The sequence below is a fragment of the Pomacea canaliculata genome, linkage group LG3 (assembly GCF_003073045.1).
Source record: "Pomacea canaliculata isolate SZHN2017 linkage group LG3, ASM307304v1, whole genome shotgun sequence".
Lineage (NCBI taxonomy): Eukaryota > Metazoa > Mollusca > Gastropoda > Architaenioglossa > Ampullariidae > Pomacea > Pomacea canaliculata.
In genome coordinates, this window is record NC_037592.1 from 10,264,667 (window position 1) to 10,284,161 (window position 19,495).

Genomic DNA, 19,495 nt, shown 5'->3' on the forward strand with positions numbered 1-19,495 from the left:
AACGACCACCCAACCAAATAAGATGATAAAAACAGCGTAACAAGGCTCTGCATTACCTAAACCAAGCACTTCCTATCGGTTAAAAGCAAGTGTCCTCAGCTGCTGGTGATGCATGTCTCAGCTAAAAGAAAAGGAAATTCCAGACAGCCTACAAGGAAAATAAGTGGTTAAGAATTGGGGAAAGATGGGATGGTAGTGTGCTCTCAAAAAAGCAAAACGCTAGAGTTGCAATTTTTCTGTACTGCATACAAACTTCTTGGAAACCAACGAAGTTCTCTGAGCAAACGTAGTGTGCTCATGCTTAAGTTTTATGGAAAATGAAGTGTGTAGCATTGTTCTAAACTCTTTGCAAACAGATGATCAGGTCAACAGATAGGCAGAAATAAAGTAGTCAAGTCCTAAAAGTAACCATGGACGTGTATAGGTGGATTGCTGTCTGTCTGTCTGCCAAGACCAATGCTTAGCGTCTTGCGAAGTGATCCACTGTTAGTCTCGGCAATCCTAAACAAAGAATGTGAATAATTGGGAAGTTCTGTCGTCTAATGCCTCGTTTTAGCAGTTAACTGGAAAAAATAGTCTGCCAGCAGTCCAGTAATACAAGTTCGTGAAGTAACTAATGCAAAGACAACTCTTGCACTGGTAGTTTTCAACAGATACAATAAAATGTTGCATGGAAAAAAGCTTATCAAGATATTTTAGTTTGGAGAGGTACCTCAACTCTAAAGTCCACAAACTTATTGCCTAAAAGACAGAAAGGAATGACCCAAATACATGACTTCAGTTTTGTTATTATTTAATTTAAGCTTCTTGTCAGTCCTCAAAAATAGTCCCACACATGCATGGTTGTAGGGCTGCAAATCAGTTTCACTGTGTTTAGGGCACAGTTTGAGTGCAGTCCATCAGTAAAGGTAATGGTCCCAATGGCAGCTAAAAATGGATCGACCATTGGTGTGATTTTTCAATTTTAGAGATAAGGGGGAAAAAGTGTTTGAAGGAGTGCAGCAGAGAATAAAGAAGTGAAGGCAGAATCAAAAGAACCATAGCAACTTCTTCCTTGATGACATGAAGCAAGGGATCAAAGTGAGGGAAATTTACAACTTACAAAACAATGTTAAACTGCATAAAGAGTTGCAATAAGGCTGCTCTAAAATGTACAATGGTCCCATTTGTGAACAAAAAAATGATAGATTCATATAGCAGCATACAAAAAGGCCATTTCTGCCGATGATTCATAATGTGGTTAGCCATAAAATACATGTCTGCTGCTCTGATAAACAGATTTGTTACATATATCTGTTGAATCATAGAGATCATATCTGCAACATGGCAATTTGTAGGGACTGGAAGCCTTTGGAAAAACAAATCCAGTGTGCTTTATTGCAGAACCTTCTATAACTGCTCCAAAACAAGCACAGTTGAAGAAAAATATGGGCAAATTGTATCACTTAAAAAAAGAAAAAAAGAAATAGGCCACATAAATGTAACCTCTCGCCCTTGGAAATGTGATTTGAGATAACAAAGGGAGGTAAATTTATGCACATGACTGTTTCATCCACAACAGATGAAACTGTATGTAAAATATCCTCCCTAATAACAGGAAAACAATGGTAGAGGCACGCTGAACTGACATATCTATAATGTTCATCAGCTTCAAATCAGAAAAATAAAGATTATACAGTTCAACAAACGTGACTGGCACATGTTAACTGGGTTGTCTAAATATGATTCTACTGTCAGGTTTGATTGTTACTTGCTAATGGTGATGGTTTAAACCCTGATTAGGAAGATATGTAAACTTAAGTACAAAACACAAAAGTCACTAAGAACCACGTACATGCATGAGCAAGTGTCAAAATGTCCGCAGAAACATCAGTGGCATATGTAGGCATGCTTAATGCTTTGTTGCAGTAGTAGGGGAATATTCAGTATTCATCCATAGCAAAAAAATAAAATACAAACATTCCAAATTCTTCTAGCATTGGGCAGTTTTAAGTCCACATGAAAAAGTGATTTAAATAAGATGCCAAACCCAAGCACTTAGATATACAAAGCAAAACATCAAAAATATACCCAAGGCCTGCTTCTCAAAACCAGTATACTGCAAGTATAAATAGAAATCCATCCCAACAACCAGGTGATAAATTTGATCAATAAAACGTTTAATATGCCTTACCAGGAACCAAGTGCTCTGAATTATTTTGCTATGGCACCTTAACATGAAACGTCAGCCGTATACCACCACCATCAATACGAGCTTATACACTACAATAACAGGCTTATTGGCACTGTTAGGGAGAACCCAAACTTGTCAGATTTATCTTGGGTGGAGCATTTATGAAATAATCCCCAAAGACAAAAGTCTGTAATCATTTCTCTACATCATGATAAAATCAACAGCCACAACCATAATGTAAATAGCTGTATGTACAGTTGAAGTCCTTTTCCAGAACCAGTTGCATAGTCATGAAGTATGGGACACTCACTTTTTTGGTTGTTTAGTTTAAATAATGCTTCTGCACCATTTCTTGATCATACAAGAATGCAGCTTACCACTATTCTCACATGTGATCACTACTGCCACTCAGAAACTTAAAATGCAGCTCCTAACGGAGTGACATAACAACAAAAAAAAAAAAGTCCATGCTTTTGTGGTAACAGACATAAGCTAGTTAGGAACCTGATACTCTGTACTTCCTTTTTCACTTGAAAGAGGAGACAAAGTCTCTCTCAGACCCTGTATGGCAACCATCAATCAACAATTTTGGAACAACCTGAATGATGTGTAGCTAGTAGGTCCAGTTGACACTGTTCTCCTTTTTAAAAACCTGTCATGATCAACTGTTTGTGATGAAATGCATCTCTTATCAGCACCAAAATGATGCTCAAGTACTTTTTAAAACTCCAATATAAATTATGATTGTAAATGAATATTGATTGCAACTACATGAAACAAGCTAATAATAAAAAATACAACAGACAAAAACATACAACCACAAAACAGGTTTATCTTATGAAAGAAAATACGATAATTATTTTGACAAGTTTTTGCTGTCTATATCTTCTTTTTTTTTTTTTTAAACCCACAGAGATGTATAATGAATTTAACTGTAATATCTGAAGCCTGATCCCAAATACAACTTATCTAGTACTGTCTCTATTAAATTGTTTCTGTGCACACGGATTGTGGTATTCCTTTCAAACAAGCTTGGACCACAGTAAAAGTGGCTGGTGAGACAATTGTAGCTGTAAGGCTTGGTTTTCTTCAGAAGGTATACAGTTTCTGATATCCATACCTTGTGGTGAAACTCTAGGGTATACACTCAAGAGAGACCTATCATTATGGTAATAATCTCTAGGTCCCCCCCCAAAAAAAAAATCAAAAAAATTCCATGAAATATTTCTGATCCTGATGCTTCCAAGCTTCCTGCTATGCAACAGACAAAACATAGCAACAACGCAGTGTACCCCTGAGACCTGCAAACTTTGACCTCTTGAAGATGACCTTAAATGCATGGATTTTGTACAATCACTAAGTGCAGAGCTTTGTGACATTAGTATTTGGTAGACTTTGCTGGCAGACTTTGTTTACAGGTCTACATCCACAGAAAGGTATCTTCCCTCTCTCCTTCAGTGCATGGCACCATACAAAGTGTTCCACAAAATCTGGCCATTGTGTGTTGATAGCAATGTGCAGCAGTTTTCTTCAGTTATGTGATAGGGTTGAGATGACAAATGTCAATCAGCTTTTTTTATGATGTGCTGTTGTTTACTGAACATTTTCTCTCACATCTATTCCTTGCCCATCTGCTTTTGCTTCAATCACCACAGGGGGCTGCAACTTTCTTCCACTGAGATCCTCAAGGCCCTGAAATATGTGTTGAGCAAATGCCATGGTGAACCAATCTTCAAGAACATTTTAACAGAATAATAAACTTAAATGCTAGCCTTGCATGTACAGAAAGGCTACATCGTAAAAGAATTTTAGGTGATAAGGGAATAGATTCAATTATCAAAAAGTAAACAATTACACCAGATTTTGTAAATATATATTTATATAAGATTAACAAAAGATATATAAAAATAAAGAAATCCTGATGTTTAAAGACATTAATAACCTTTGCACCTTTATATATGGATCAAGGAATTCCCTCAAGCAGCCATCTAAAACTCATTTTGCTTCAATAAATGCTGTAACTTATTGTCAGTTTAAAAACAAATGCCAAGGAAACACTTGACCTTCCCCTCCAAACATCTGAACATAGTCAATGTCACTACCCTAAAGTTAATAAAAATTTTTCTCACCTCTCCTGCATAAGAAACAAGTGGAGAGATCTCACACACTGGAATGTCTTCCAGGCCATTGGTACTTACGCTGATGAAGTGAAAACCCAAATTAATATATCTTATTTCTGGCCACTTAAGCATAATAAGTTGAAAACACATATCAAGGACCTGACAGCCAAGGTTTAAGGTCCTGATGAGCACTACTGTTAAGACTCTTTTTTGGTTGGTAAAAATGTGAAATAAAAAAGTAAAAGTAACTTAAAAAGTTAAAATGCTTAATTTATTGTTAATTTTTTTTTTGGTCTTCAGGAATTTTGTAAAATCATATAATGTAAAAAATAAATACATGAAGATGAAGAAAATAAATGGCAGGAAAGCTGAATACCTCAGCAAATATACATGTGGGAAAATAAAAAAGGTTCTATTTCCCTAAATATATATATAAACACCTTTTCCCCACAACCAGCTACACAAAATCACAGGAACGAAAAGTGACAGGAGATGGAAACATGAGTGCTAAATTCCAAGGTAGTGTAGGATGTCATGGGCAGTCTTAGCTGACGCCTAACAACAGTGTAAAAAAAAAATTAGCAGAAAGAAAAGGAGTAGTCATGCCCACACACATTCACACTTATTTATAAGTTTAAGGGAGTGAGGCGCTAGTCTTTTAAAGACTTTAATTACTCACCAGTCACCATTGTTACTGGGCTGCTTGCTGTGGTAATAAAAGCAAACAAAAGTAAAATAACATGAGAAAGAATGAAGGATTGAGTTATGTTCACACCTGTTTATCTTCACAATTATACATATACCAGGAAAAACTTATGTTGAATGACAACCATAACTGCTTTAGGAATATATTTTGCAGAAATATTATATAAATAAGCTATAAAAGAATATGGAAACTGAATAATTATTGGTTTTTATCTTTTAATTTTTCATTGGTTTTGATGTTATATTTTCAATGGGAATCAAGAAATCAGTCCCTTAATAATTAAACAAAAATGATTTACATAACATAGCTCTGGTTTGGAACATGAAATTGGTAAGAAGCTTGGAAATCTCACCCCTTAAAAGTTGTATATGGTGTGCCATCAGCATGAACGAAATTAGCTCCAGCTGAAATGGCATACCGCAGATGCAATGCACACAAATCTTGGCGGCAAGTTGTTGGTGTGTCCTTTGCTGCACCATCTGCATTTTTCAGTGGAGAGAATTCGTCTTCCCGAATAACTTCCCACACAGCAAAATTCCTGTCACATTTAATGCACCACAACAAACAAAACCCAGCACAACACAACATACAGGGTTGGAACATTTGTTGGAGATGGAAAGTTACATAAAATAGCACAGGCAAGGTGTCCATTAAGTTCATGCACATTGGACAGTCAGTTTTTTTCAATCAGAAAATTTGGATACATGCAATAAATATGGTCAAAAGAGATGTGTTTTATAAATCATGCATGACAAGAGAGCAGTTTTTTTCTCTCAACATAGTTGGGTGTAAGAAGCAGTGGTTAGATTTGTTAAGAGTTTGAATGGTAAGGCAAAAATTACAAAATAACATTGCGAGAGGAATTTTAGAATGAATGATAAAAAAGGGATTTAATCACACAAGGAAAGTGGAAGATAAATATTTTTTTAAGGTAAGAAAACCAAATGAAAAGGACAGTTGCAATGGATAAAAATTAGCATGCAGGTTTTAAATAGAAAAAACAAAAACATGGAAGAATTCAAGCAACAGGATAAAGTTAAAAAAATTTACAAGCCACCCAAGTATATTCACAGGTAAACAAAGGGAAATGTGAAAATTTTTTTTTTTGTTAAAGGCATGAACATGCATCAAGTCACACCAATGGAAGCACACACATGTAGAAGACACAGGACAGCACAAACAAAAACACACCAAAAAGCTTTTGTTAGTGCATCATTTAAAAGCATAAAGCAAAATGGCCCCTTAACAGCACCAATGTTTATTTTAATGCATAGTTTTTTTAATCAGCAGGCATCCCAACACACCACTGCTACCCTGCCACTAAATGTGTAAGCAAACATCAAACTTATCTAGCTGCTCATGAGAAATTTTCAGCCTACATTCCTGACTCATTTGCCTGCTGCTGTAGAGGACCAGGGAAAAGAAAAAGAGTAGTTGACTGCTTAGTCTGATATCTCAAATAATGATGAGGACCTGGTGATACAGTAACTGACAAAGAAAAGAAAACTGGCTTTGCTAAAGAATAGCATTAATTTCTACAACATGAACCAAGCTTTTGTCTTAACAAGAGACATAAGACAGTCTTCTTTATTCTGGAGTTGAAACATTATTTAGCCACAAAAAATCAAGACAGATTTACATTTCTATTTAACAGCTATCTTTTGCCTTGCTTTCTTAATCTATTTTGCTGCCTCAAAAATCACATGGCTGACAAGTGGTGAAAAGCATATTTGTAAATATATATACATTTGACTAGTCTAATGGTAGTTGCATTTTCAATGTAAATATGTTTTCTTTCAACAGAATCATTTCTTACAAAAAAAAAAAAAAGTGCAACGACTAATCAGATCTGAAGGATGGTTAGGGCACAACCACAAAAGCACATATAAGCATTTGGTAGTGTTTACGATCAATGGTGAAGCCTCAACTCAATAGCTGGCTACATCTTATCACATTTGGTCAACAGCTGTGTATATCAGACGGTGATGTGGTTGGCTTCAACAAGTAAAAGCCTAGTAGTATTCATAGCACCATGTTTAAACCTGTGTTTTAAGGACTTTAAATTATGCAACTTAGCTCACTCACAATAAGTGTGAATCACATATCCATGTGGTGAGAACTCTATTCACAGAAATAGTTTGATTTTATGGAGCATGATACTGAAGGATAAACGAGCCTCTATCAAGGCACCTATAAATTAGGAAAGGGGTGGTATGTTCTAACTTGTCTAACTCACAGCTTGTATTATCCATCACAACCCTCAACCCTTTTCCTCTAAATACCAACAGAAAAAGTATAGTTGTGACAAGAATTCATCGAAAGACAATATGCCACAACGAATTGTTTCTTCTTCCTCAAATTGCTGAGCATCTGGATTGGGCACAGCTCTTTACACAGATTTATATAAACAGACACAAGCACACTGAATAAAGCAAACCAGTTAAAGACAATGTTGGAAGGATTTAAGATAATAGTATATCTGCAGCAATAAAATTAATGACTGCTATGGTCAGGTCTATGATTAGTGTTCACTGCAATGCATACTATAGATACCGATTCCGACCGAATAAGCATTTAAAAAAAAATTTATGCCAGCTAAATGCCATTTGCGATATATCAAGGCAACCAGAAAGAAGCACTACAATAACTCCTTCATAGTACCAAGTGTGACAGTGAGGAGATGGAGGACAAAGTTTACAGTACATTTCATTCCATACTACTCTTTGTTCTGTGATCTTCAGTTATACACAGTGAGCTCACCATCTTGTGCCCATTTTTTTCACATCCTTTCAACTTCCATACTGTGTCTGCTTAACTGCTACATACTATTCAGTTCATAACAAAATAAAATGACCGTTAGTTTAGCCCATTTGATAAAAAGGTTGGAGTATCTGTCTATACCCATTTCCTTAGATTCTTACGTGGCAAACTGGAAGACATCAAAGACAAACTTTTCCATCTTGATGCCATTGGGAGTATCTGGTTTCACTGCTTTGCCATTAGCATCTACATAAGGGATCTTTTTCTTAGCCACATGATGTTTCAGCTGGCTTTCCTGTGGTTTTCTGCAAATCAACACAACAAATCAAAGTCAATGTATTTAGCACATGTTTGAAAGGGCTTATATTTTTCCATTTGACTTTTTATTTACATCAACTTAACTTCTTTACAACAATATTAACTTCTTTAAAATATCACACTGGGAGAGTGCACTGCATGTAGTATGTACTCTCTGAAGTCTGATGCTACTAGACCAAAAGGCAAAAGCATTATAGTTTATTAAAAATGAAAGAACTATCACGAACATCCGTTGGCATTTTACTTACTCGCACACATGTTTGAGAAAGTCCAGGGTAAAGAAATGATTGCAGATGTTGCCACCATTAAAAACTAGTCGTCCATCTGGACCACGTTTCTCTGCAGTGGACAAGGTGATTTCACTGTATTCAACTACTTGGTACCGCTCATTGACCTTACACACCACACCCACTGCCTCCTGAGGAATTGTTTTCTCTACAACCTGTAAATGCACATGCACATGCATGGTCACAGCAGTACTAAAAAAATATACGCTGTATTATAAATGTATAAACATTTAACAGTTTTCATACAGTAAATTACAATGGGTGAATTTAATCAGTAATAAAGATAACATGCTTACTCTCAAGGTATATGTTAATTTAAGTACTTTCTGCATTAAGATGGTTCCACAAACAATCCAGAAATGAACTTGTTAGCACTGAACTAACCTTCACTATCTATCTTTGAATACATAAAACACATGTGAGCAAGAATTCACTTTGGTATAGGTGCACAAGAAAGTTTCTGACAAAATGTCTACCTTTGCGCCACATTCAGCTTTCTTGCCACGACAAAAGCCAATAAAGACTGGGTCAGCCATTTTTACTAAGATGTTGTCCACACAGTAGACATGTATACACTCAATGCCACGCCTTTCCATATCTTCCAAGATTTTTTGTTTCTTCAAGGCACGGTATAACCCACCATTTCCATCTGTTAAACATTTACATGGTTATCTTCTTCAAACTATGAAGCTTATGTGCACACAGACACAAAATATTAACATAAAAAACAGAAATGTCTGCAGGTGATAATTACAAACATGTACAGGTTAAATGAAATTCATCTTCTCTTCTTTTCTTTCTGTCATCACACCAATGATGATGACATAAACATATACAGATCTATCCCCACCCCCTTTTACACACAAGATTCTGTCAACAGTGATCCACGAGAAATGACTAAAAGATACAGGATGATGGTATTCGTGTTACCTGGAGAAAGTGCTACCTTGCTAGGAGTCTCTAAAATGATCTTGCCATCTAGTGTGAGGCATGGAAGGAGACCTTGTTCAAAAAGGATGACATTTTCTGGACGGAGGCCAAAGAAATTGTGGTTGCGGAAGAATGTTTCTGTGGCATCCTTTGTGTGTTCACTGGTCATGATGTACCTGTTGAAAAGGCTGAGCGTGTGAGTTGCTTAATTATCTGCAAATGCATTTCACCACAAACACAACAAGAAAGACTGTAATATGTTATTATCATCAAGTTTTTTTTAAAGCAGTTTTCTGTCTATTTTAACTTTCATTTTTATTAAATATCTATCTATCTATTCATCTTCGTGCATCAGGTTGCACATAAGGCCTCAACCAGAGTCCACCACCGATGTCGATCAGCTGAAACCTGCTCCAAGTGACTCCATGTCCAGCCCTTTCATCTCCCTTTCCAAGTTCTTTCCGTTCTTCTCCAAGTTTCCTTTGGGCGGCCTCATTTTCTTTGGCCGTCTGCAGTCCATCATAGGGCGACTCTGGAGAGGTCTGCTGTCTGCTGGCTGAGCACATGTCCAATCCATCGCCAACACCTTTGTTGAACCTGTGTGGTGATGGGCTTGGTTTCAATTCTTCAGTGGAGTTCTTCATTGGTGATGGTATTTGGCCAAAAGATGTTAAGTATGCACCTGAGGCATCTGTTTTGGAAGACATCAAGCTTGTTAGTGATGGTTTTGGTATTCTTCCATGATTCTCATCCGTAAAGGAGGGTGCTGATCACATTTGACTTGAAGATTCTCAGCTTGATTATCTGACTGATGTTTTTTGCCTTCCATGTGCTCCTGAGTGAGGTGAAGGCCTGGCTGGCTTTCGCCAGTCGGGCTAGAATCTCCACCTCCGCATCCCCGGTGTTTGACATTTTGGACCCATTATGAAATATCACAATCTGAAAAAGCCTAAAAAAAAAAGCTCTAGCAAAGGTGGATAAGATGCCCCTTTCTCACTCTCAAACACACAGACATAGTCACTCCCACTCCAGAGCCATAAATAATGAAAAAAAGCCTTATTTTATTTTAAAAAAAACTGCACAGTGCATACAGGTCCACTTGAAGGATCAAATGCTAATAAAGCATTGGTGATGCAATGGTCCCATAGCCTACTGACCACAAGTGTAAATGGTACACCATTTCTAGGGTAAGGCATGTGGCAGGTGGATTCCAATTCTCACCTGCCAACTTTCACCTCCCTGATAAATCAGGTATTCATTCATACTGGGTGGGTAGGAGATGAGCCCTGATCCTGTGAGCTTCTGCTTTGAAGATAAACACACTGGTCACCTGACTATCAATAGGCTCCTGTGCTTTAACTTTATCTTAAACTTAACTATAGCTAAAATAAAATTAAACAATAAAATAAACAAATAAATTTGTAGTCTATTAATTATACAAGTGAGAACTTTAAAAAATATCTTAAATAAAAACATCTGTCAACAGAGAAGCAGATACTTACCATGGTACACAGCAAGTTTTGCCTGTTACAGATTCCCCTAGTTTCTGTAGTCGCAAAATCCGCTCTGCCTGGATCTGGTACAGGGTTTTGCCAGATGGAAGGCCGACATTGTACATGCCCTTTGGATAAGCCACACCAAGCCTGGTACCCTGCCCACCGGCAAGTAGCAGAACGGCGACTCTATTGGAGCCAATTTCTGTTAAACCTGTTGAAAGGCATTAGTGATTATAAGAGCAATTTACTCAAAATCTTCATCTGCATCTTCCTTACAAAATAAAAGGGTATTTGTATGTCTTAAACATTATTCTTTAGAATAAAGCCCCAAGCTCTGGTACTATGAATTACAACCAATTTAATATCCTTACTTTTATCTCCCTTACACGATAAAGTATATGTCTGAATTATTTCTTAGATACAAGCCATAGTGCTGCCCATTAATAACAAATACTACAATGACCCCAAATGGAATCACTTGTCTGAAACTGTCACATGACAGCCACGACCCACTCGTAGGAGCTTGCGTCTGTTTAAATTACATCTCTCCCCTTCCCTTTACTGTTATTTCTTACAGCTATTAAATACTTTCACTATGATGATACAAACTGCTGTTATTCAAACAGCAGCAGAAATAAGGCTCCTGAAATATTTGGTCGATAGACTGACAGCTAAGCATAAATAAGCATAAAATGGTTACCTGTTTGATTTCTGTTCAAATAAGGCTTTTGATGTGACAGATAATACAAATTTCCTTGAACTGTCTTTATGGAAGAGGTGATAAGTGGTGGCAATGTGTTTTAAAGCAAGAGGGCAAACCCAAAACTCATGATGTAAATTTACAACAAGCAATGGTAACACAGGAAATTGAGAATTAGCAGCACCAAATTCTTCTTAATTCAACTTTCAGGAGTTTTATCTTGACAGTTGACAGCTGCACTTCTAAAGAAAAAAACCCCATAAATTTCACCATTTGCTAAACAGCTAAATTTTCATTGATGTGTTCGATTAACCTTCCTTGAAAAGAAAAAGTAACTTACCTAGCTTCTCATATTCCTTGAGCTTCACAGGATCAGAGCGGGTCACACTCCCACACACTTCAGGGGACAACGGTCGAAGATGATCATCAATCTTCTCTGAAACTGTCTTAAGCATCTGCTCAGCATCCTTAAAATAAGAGTTCACATCCTCTAAGTTAATGCTGGACAACTCTTTGGCCAAATTCTTTTTATCCACATCTGTGAGAGTGTCCCAGAATTGCAACAAATGACCTTGCCCTGCAGCATTGAAAGAAGACCGAAGTTGCTCAATCTCCATATCTGTGCGCTGCTGTTCACTGAGGTTAGACTATCAAGATGTCAGGAAATATGTGAATGTCATAAGTGCTCTCTAAGCTGCTTAAATCTTTCAATTTTTTTTAGGCAAGCAGGTCAGAAATGCACTTTGATGTTCCAGGAACACTGCAATACAAAAATTATACATTGTGTAAACATCCACATGGTTTATGCAGGAAATAATTTAACATACTCCACTTTTATCACTATAAATGTATTTTATCAACACCTCATTGCAAACTTTCATGGATAGTTCCAAGCATACATAGACTGGCAGAAATATTAGTAGCACAAAATGCTGACAAAACTGCAAGCAGTTGATAATTGTATGTAACAGTTATTAGCATAATGAGAACTTAGATGCAAATCTTAAGTTATGTGTTATGTGTGCATATTTGAGCATGTTGTGTACAAGTAAGGGTCTGTATTTGCCTCAAACATTCTTCCTATAGCTTGAAGATTAATATGAAATGAATTTTTGCAACAGTGGTTAAGTATCATCAGTGTCTTTATCTCAAATGCAATGGAAAGATATTTTGAAGTGCAGCATGATAGCAAACTCATGATAGCTAACTCATCACAGGAAATTTTGATGATAGTTTTGTAGAAGAAAATCTGTTTAATAACTAGAACTATGTTCACTAATTTAGCACTGATGACACACACCGTCCACAAAATTTGTACCAACATGTGTAGACAAAAGGACACACCTTCAAGTGCTGACATACATTTTAAGTTATCTACATTCATCTGGGACTAAAACTGCTACCAGAGGTTTTGGGTGCTCAAGAATGAAGGTCTCTGTATATATTTTTGTCTGTAGTGATGGCCCAAGTGAAACTCAGTAGTGGTTGTCATTTCAGCAAAAGACTGCCCGTCTTGAAGTGCTTCACTAATAATGTTGTAAATGGATAGGAGAGGGACACTTAAAATCTTGAAGTGTGGCTTTTGGTCTCAACTTTACCTTTTTTAGAGACAGAAACCACTTTTTTTTAATCTGCAACAAGGCTGCAATAGGTCAATACAGCTGGATACTGCAGTGGCATAAATGTGAAACAGGACAGGAATGATGTTTACAAAAATGAATCTGTGTATAAAACTGCAAACACTCCTAATATATGAAAATTTCATGCCTCCTTTAAATTTTTAGTCTGCGTAACACAAAAGATCATCTATAGCTGGCAAGAGAAATGGGTTGTTGCACTATCTCTGTGAGTTATGTTATAGATAACAAAGTCTGTGTCAACACCTATTCCTGGTCTTACTCTACCTGTAGCTAGCAGGGGTATGTGGGGTATGGTAGCAGGGGTATACTGTTAAATAAATAGGCTAGTTAATAAATACTGTTAAATAAATAGGCTAGTTTACAACAACTAAGTTTGAAACTTAAATAAGCACAGATGATATGCTGCTGGAGGCAGGACATACAGAACTTTATATAGAACTTATGAAATTTAAAATAAACCCATGAGATGAACACTGACTCATGCCAGAAAAAGAAGAATGAAAACTTCAGAAAAAAAAAAGATATGTTAGGAAAACAAAATAATGGAGAACAAAATGGGGAGAGTTTGTTTTAACGCCATGCCAGCAACTGAGGCTATATCACGGCAACAAAAAGTAATCTTAACTTTAAAAGTCTAGGAACAAAACCCCCACAGTGACATAACCATAACATTTTTAAAAGACTAATGCAAAAAGTAAAACATATATAAAAGAGTGGGCAAAGTGTAGAAAGGAGTGGTGAAGCCCAAAAAAGCCACAAACAAACCAAAAAACCATAAGACTAACACTCATCAGGACATAAAATTCCTTAAATCTGATGGTTAAGTCCTATCCTCCTTAAAAATGTAAAGACTGCTGCCAAAGGGACAGACCTGAATAAAGAAAACAAAGAATTTTCTGTAAAAAAAGTGCCAGCGAATTATCTGGAGCTCAGCACAATCATGATATGTACAACAGTAAAACTTCTCCTACACCGCGGACAAACTGATGGTAGTTCACCTCATAAGAGGTGTGGTTGCATAGCATAGGTGTGTCCTAGCAGGGACCACCTCCTCCCACCTCAAAGGATGGGAGAAAGGTAGGCGGTCAAAAAGACAGGGAAGAGTGGCATGTAATTTATTTTGGCCCAGAGTGTCCCAGTGGCGTTGCCATAGGGACTGAATGTAGGCTGTAGGCCGAAATGCAGCCTTGGCAGCCTGGTCTGCTTGAACATTGCCTGAGATACCAGCATGGCCAGGAGCCCAAATAAAAACAATATCTTTGTTACGATGAATGAGTGCTGCACGAACTGTATGAAACTGGACAACGAGAGGGTAGGAGAGAGAAAAATCATGACAGAAAAAGAGGAGAGAGAAGACTAAGTAAACGAAGACACAACAATTGAAAGATGAATGATGAGAACTAAACCAGATTTATACTTTAGAGTTGCAAATATTTCATGTGTTATTTCTGGGATCCAAAATTCAGGAGTAAACAGACATGAGCATTTTAATATGAGCATCATAATACTTAACAGTCCCACTGTAATGAGTTGAGGATATAACTAAGTGATTCTCAACTCTTGGTCCTCTCATTGAGAAGCATAATGTGAACCGTAAGATGTTTGCAGATGACACTGAACTCTATTTTTCATTTAGTACTGACAGTGAGTCGGTGCGTGAGGCAGTTTGTGCTGTAGAAGATTGTTGCTTAGAGGTTAAGTCATGGATGCTGAGGAATAAACTCAAGCTTAATGATGAGAAGACAGAGGCGATGCTATGTGGTTCCAAGCTTAGCCTTAGTAAAGTCTCTCTAGACTCCATCCAAGTGGGTCAAGCTAGAATTCCTCTCTCCAGCTCCGTACGGAACCTTGGACTCTATGTTGACAATCTTCTAACTATGTCTGATCATGTCAGTTCTGTAGTCAAGGCATGTTATTTCCATATCCGCACTCTTGGACGACTCCGACCCAGTCTTAATAAGAAGACTGCAAATGCAGTTGCTGTGTTCCCTCATCGGTTCTACATTAGACTATGCCAACAGCTGCCTCTGGGGGATTTCAAAGAGCGAGTTGTCGAGGCTACAGCGAGTGCAAAATACGGCTGCGAGGATAGTGGCAGGAAAGAAAACAACTGACCATATTACTCCTGTACTTCGTGACCTACATTGGCTTCCTGTGGAGAAGCGAATTGAGCAAAATTGTTAACCTTAACCTATGGCTGTCTTCACGACCTTGCGCCTGCCTATCTGCAAGAACTCATTCGCTGTTACCAACCCCAGCGGAACCTTCGTTCAGCAGCACACTTCAGACTTGAACGACCGAGTGTTCAGTCAGGGAATGCTAACAAGAAGACTGCGGGTTTCAGATCCTTCTCCAATGTAGCCCCGCTTTTGTGGAACTCGCTTCCCCTCTCGACCAAGGAGTCTGATAGTATTGGATCTTTCAAGAAAAATCTGAAGACTCACTTGTTTAAACTTTTTTTTGAAGTTTTCATTTGACCTGCAGTTTGGTGGCTGCTGGGATCACCGCGCATTGAGCGCATCTTTGTGATGCGGATACTGGCGCGCTATAAAACTACATCATCATCATCATCAACTCTTGTTGTACAATGGGGCAGTGTTTAACTTTTGAAGGCCAACCAAAGAGCCTCAACAGTTATGAAAATAATGATGATGAGTATGGTAAATATGATGATAATGATAATGATTAAAGCAGAGATAGTTGGTAAAGGATTGCATCCATTCTTTAAAGTTCATTTTAAGAAAACACAACCAATGAGTTCCTGTTTTTGGCTCCATCAAGTAAAATGGTGCAGCTTACAGGATCTGTAATCTCAAAGACAATAGTGGCGCAGTCATGGAATCTTACAACCAGTGTTCACAGAGATAGTTCAAGCAGGTGTACCTAGCTTAGCAAAAGTAATGGAGAATCTCGATTACTTAAGTAACCTGCCAAACACGGTATAATCTGGACTTTTTTGGCTTACTTCTAAATTACAAGCCCAAAAAAAAAAAAAATCCAAGATTGTATATCCTGTTTGGAGAATCACAATTATTCTGGCTAAGAAAGGTACACCAGCTTAAAATACTTCTGTGAAGACTGGGCTTGTTATAATGGATGACATTCTATACCAACACTCCCATTAACAGCATGCCAGCGACCCATTTTTTTTTTTAAGATCCGGCAATTTATCTGTCTGTGCTCTTAGCTCACTTTAATATTTAATGTCAAAAAATGTGCAACCCCATTTCAGAATGTGCCCACAAATGCACACTCTATTTGGTATTCATGCACATGTATCTGGCAAGATGCCTTTGTTTGAATAGAGGTATCAGCAGTGAAATAAAGAAAGCAGGTCAGGCATGACTAAGTTCTTGGAAGGTGACACACCTGTCACAGTAGATTACTGAAGACTTCCTCGTTGAAAGGTAACATGGGAGTGCTATTATTCTTAATATAACTTGATAAGACCAAGCCTTTATTACTGCTCCTAAACTCTCCTCTCTCTATAGCCCCTGGTCTTGACTTCCAACGCATTTCATTCACCCAGCCGCTCAAACTTTTTTCACTTATTTTTGTTTTGTATTTTTAAACAGTATAAAAAGGTTTTATGTGCTAAATTGTTTTCTTGTTACCAAAAGATGCTAAACCCAATAATCAAAACAGTGCAAATGCTGGTTTGTCATTTTTCAAATTACATCAGTGGGGAGAAACCTTATCTTAAATGCAAAAAGAAATAAAAATTTACGCTGCTTTTAATCACGCTTGATTCTTATACTGGTTGGACCATCTTTTGAAAAAGGATCTAAAGTTGGTATAACATTGATTTATAAAGAGTAATTTACTATCCTATACATTTTCTTTTAGGCCCAGCATTTTTGCTCAGCAAGAGCTGTGTTAAAGCTATCCAGGGGCGGATCAGGGTCAGAAATGCCACCGTGGTGTGACCCATGGCAAACAGCAGCACAGATCGACATTCTTGTATCAGACAACACCAGCACCGAAGGTATCCCCTCAGCTTCTTATCGACCTTCAAACAACATGGCCCCAGTGAGAACTGAGCAGTGTTTGACGAAAGCATTTGCATACATTACACCCAAACATCAACTGAACCCCCCACACACACACACTCTCTCTCGTTACCTCCATCAGCATCTTCCTTAAAAAAAAAAAGAGGGTGGGGGTAGATGGAGGTTGCAAAAAGAAACTCCTTATATGTGAGGTGGGGAGCTATTGACTGACACTGGGGTTGTCAAAAATTTGTCTTGGCTTCATGGCTAAACACAGGGTCAGTGCCTGCCCTTTCCTGTGTGCCTTAATGCTTGGTTGTGCTGGGAAAGATGTTTGCTGCTGAGCGAGGAAGATGTCTGACAACTCCTCAGGCCAGGTCATGACTTGGGCAAGATTTTATCAAGTCACCATTCCTCCTGTGCTCAGGACTGTCTATATTTATCTACACATAAATTACAGCCTATTGCTTTCAAATGTTTCATCCAACTTTTGCTGCACATACACCCATCCCAAGACAAAAAGACTATCTTGACCATGAGACAAAATCCATATCACAATCATCAAGCAATGAAATGTTCTGGTGATGAGTATACTACAAACATCATTCCTGTCATTAGAAAATCTATGTCTTCAAATATCTACATAACTTTTTAAAGCACATGTGTGTGTGTGTGTGTGAAAATAATCAGTTTACAGATATTAGTGATAAATCACTGTGTGTTGGAGCTATATATTTAACAAGAATGACTATGTGATCTTCTGATTAGCAGGTCACTCAATAGTCACATGTAAACTCACTCATGCTCATGACAAATCAGGAAGAAAAGACATTGACGTCACCATGTCACATGAACAACATCTGTTTTCAGCAATTCAAAATAAGCATTCCAGGTTAAATGCAACCAGTGGATCAAATTTCAGAAAACAAACTTACACAAACTATTCCTTTAATTTGTGTTAGATTCTATTACTTGTTTGGGCATATAATAATGTATTCACTTGTACACATTATCCTTCGTTTTCACCTTTCCATTATCATAATACATTATATGTTTGGTTTCATGGTCATCACATACCCTTGTCATAAAAAATTACCATGTACCGAAAGACAGAAAAAATAGAAAACTATTTCATACATCAGGATTCCTGGTTTTGTCAACTCACTCTTTTACAATCCATTTAGGATAAAGAAAGAGTGAATAATAACAATGTACTAAAACATAGATTACCCGACCATTACTTAGATTTTCCTGTCACCTGTCTTAAACATTTCGTTAAAAGCAAAAACCTAATACAATTAGCTAACAGACTACACTCTGCAATGGGCTAAAATTTCTGCTTTCCACAAATTCCAGTAAACATAATGTTGGTAGAATAAACTGCCAGCAAAGGGCAATAATAAAGCATCACAAACTTTGTTACGTAGTTAAGGGGGTAATGTTTTTATTATGTTGATCACGAGCTTGTATTACATCCATGATGTTGATACTCCTTGGCTTACAATGCATGGCTTAAACAATTTGTTGTAAAACATTTAAAGCGATGATCTAATCAGACTAATAACAATAAATCATCGTTACTGTTGTAAACACAAGCGTAGCATAAACATTTGTTTTATTATAGTAATAAATTATAAAAATAAAAAAGGTAACTGCTTCGCATTTTTTTCGAAACAAACGACAGCCTCAATGTCAGACAGTTCCTGAATGTTGTCTAACTTGAAGACAACTCATTCTAACTCTCGGCACAGCTCACTGTGGTGACAACCTTACCTCCCCTGAGATTTGCAAAACATTAAAACTATCACCGATTTAGTTTAATCTTTAACAAATAGACTAAAAACCTACAATCTATTCCCAAATGTGAGACATGTCTTTAAACTTTCGAAAGTGTAACCAAATCAGTGAACCAAATCTCTTGAAGAAATCTATAGTAATTGTATTGACTAGAACTAGCAGACGCGCCCCCTTAGCCACTGATAGGAAGCACTACACTGAGCGATGTAACTAAACCAGGAGAAACAAATAAAACGAAATACCTTTCTTGGTGGGTGTAGGAAAGATGAATGAATTTTGACTTCGCGTTTTCGCCTGGCGCCTCTCTGTGTGAAATAAGCTCTCTTCACTAACGCCCGCAATTTTATCGTTAGGATCCTACATAAAAGGAAGTGACACGTGTCTTCAACGTCCAAACAATATTCTACCGCAGGAAAATGTAGTTATCCCTATATGGTCAAATGTTTATGAAAGTCAGATAAATACCTACATTTACGATGCAAAATTTTAGTTTTGTATGTTTATTTGACATTAGCATATACTTTAGAGCATTTGTAAGAAGCGAATAAATATTTATTTATTAAAAGCCTGCGTAAGAAT

The 19,495-nt window shown here is 37.3% G+C and overlaps 1 protein-coding gene across 2 annotated transcripts; it reads right to left on the reverse strand.

Moving 5' to 3' along the window:
- Positions 1-776: 776 nt before the first annotated feature.
- LOC112560596 (UDP-N-acetylhexosamine pyrophosphorylase-like protein 1) lies at positions 777-19,299 on the reverse strand. Of its 2 annotated transcripts, none has more exons than XM_025232528.1 (11): positions 19,159-19,299; positions 11,831-12,250; positions 10,797-11,001; positions 9,295-9,470; positions 8,841-9,013; positions 8,326-8,519; positions 7,921-8,064; positions 5,352-5,537; positions 4,973-4,999; positions 4,303-4,372; positions 777-3,865 (listed from the first exon to the last, which is right to left on the reverse strand). In XM_025232528.1, exons 2-11 carry the CDS (start codon positions 12,105-12,107, stop codon positions 3,767-3,769), a joined length of 1,551 nt encoding a protein of 516 aa, XP_025088313.1. In that variant the 5' UTR covers positions 12,108-12,250; positions 19,159-19,299; the 3' UTR covers positions 777-3,766. The 2 variants fall into 2 exon arrangements, with proteins under 2 accessions (XP_025088313.1, XP_025088312.1); XM_025232527.1 differs by having other exon boundaries at positions 5,352-5,543.
- Positions 19,300-19,495: the final 196 nt, after the last annotated feature.

Excerpts from the sequence above, each read along its gene's own strand:
- LOC112560596 (XM_025232527.1), bottom strand. The coding sequence starts at position 12,107 with ATGGAGATTGAGCAACTTCGGTCTTCTTTCAATGCTGCAGGGCAAGGT. Across the intron at positions 9,014-9,294 it reads CAAGGTAGCACTTTCTCCAG|ATGGAAATGGTGGGTTATAC; the intron begins GTAACACGAATA and ends AATGTTTAACAG. Across the intron at positions 4,373-4,972 it reads CCCAGTAACAATGGTGACTG|CGTAAGTACCAATGGCCTGG; the intron begins GTGAGTAATTAA and ends TCACTTCATCAG.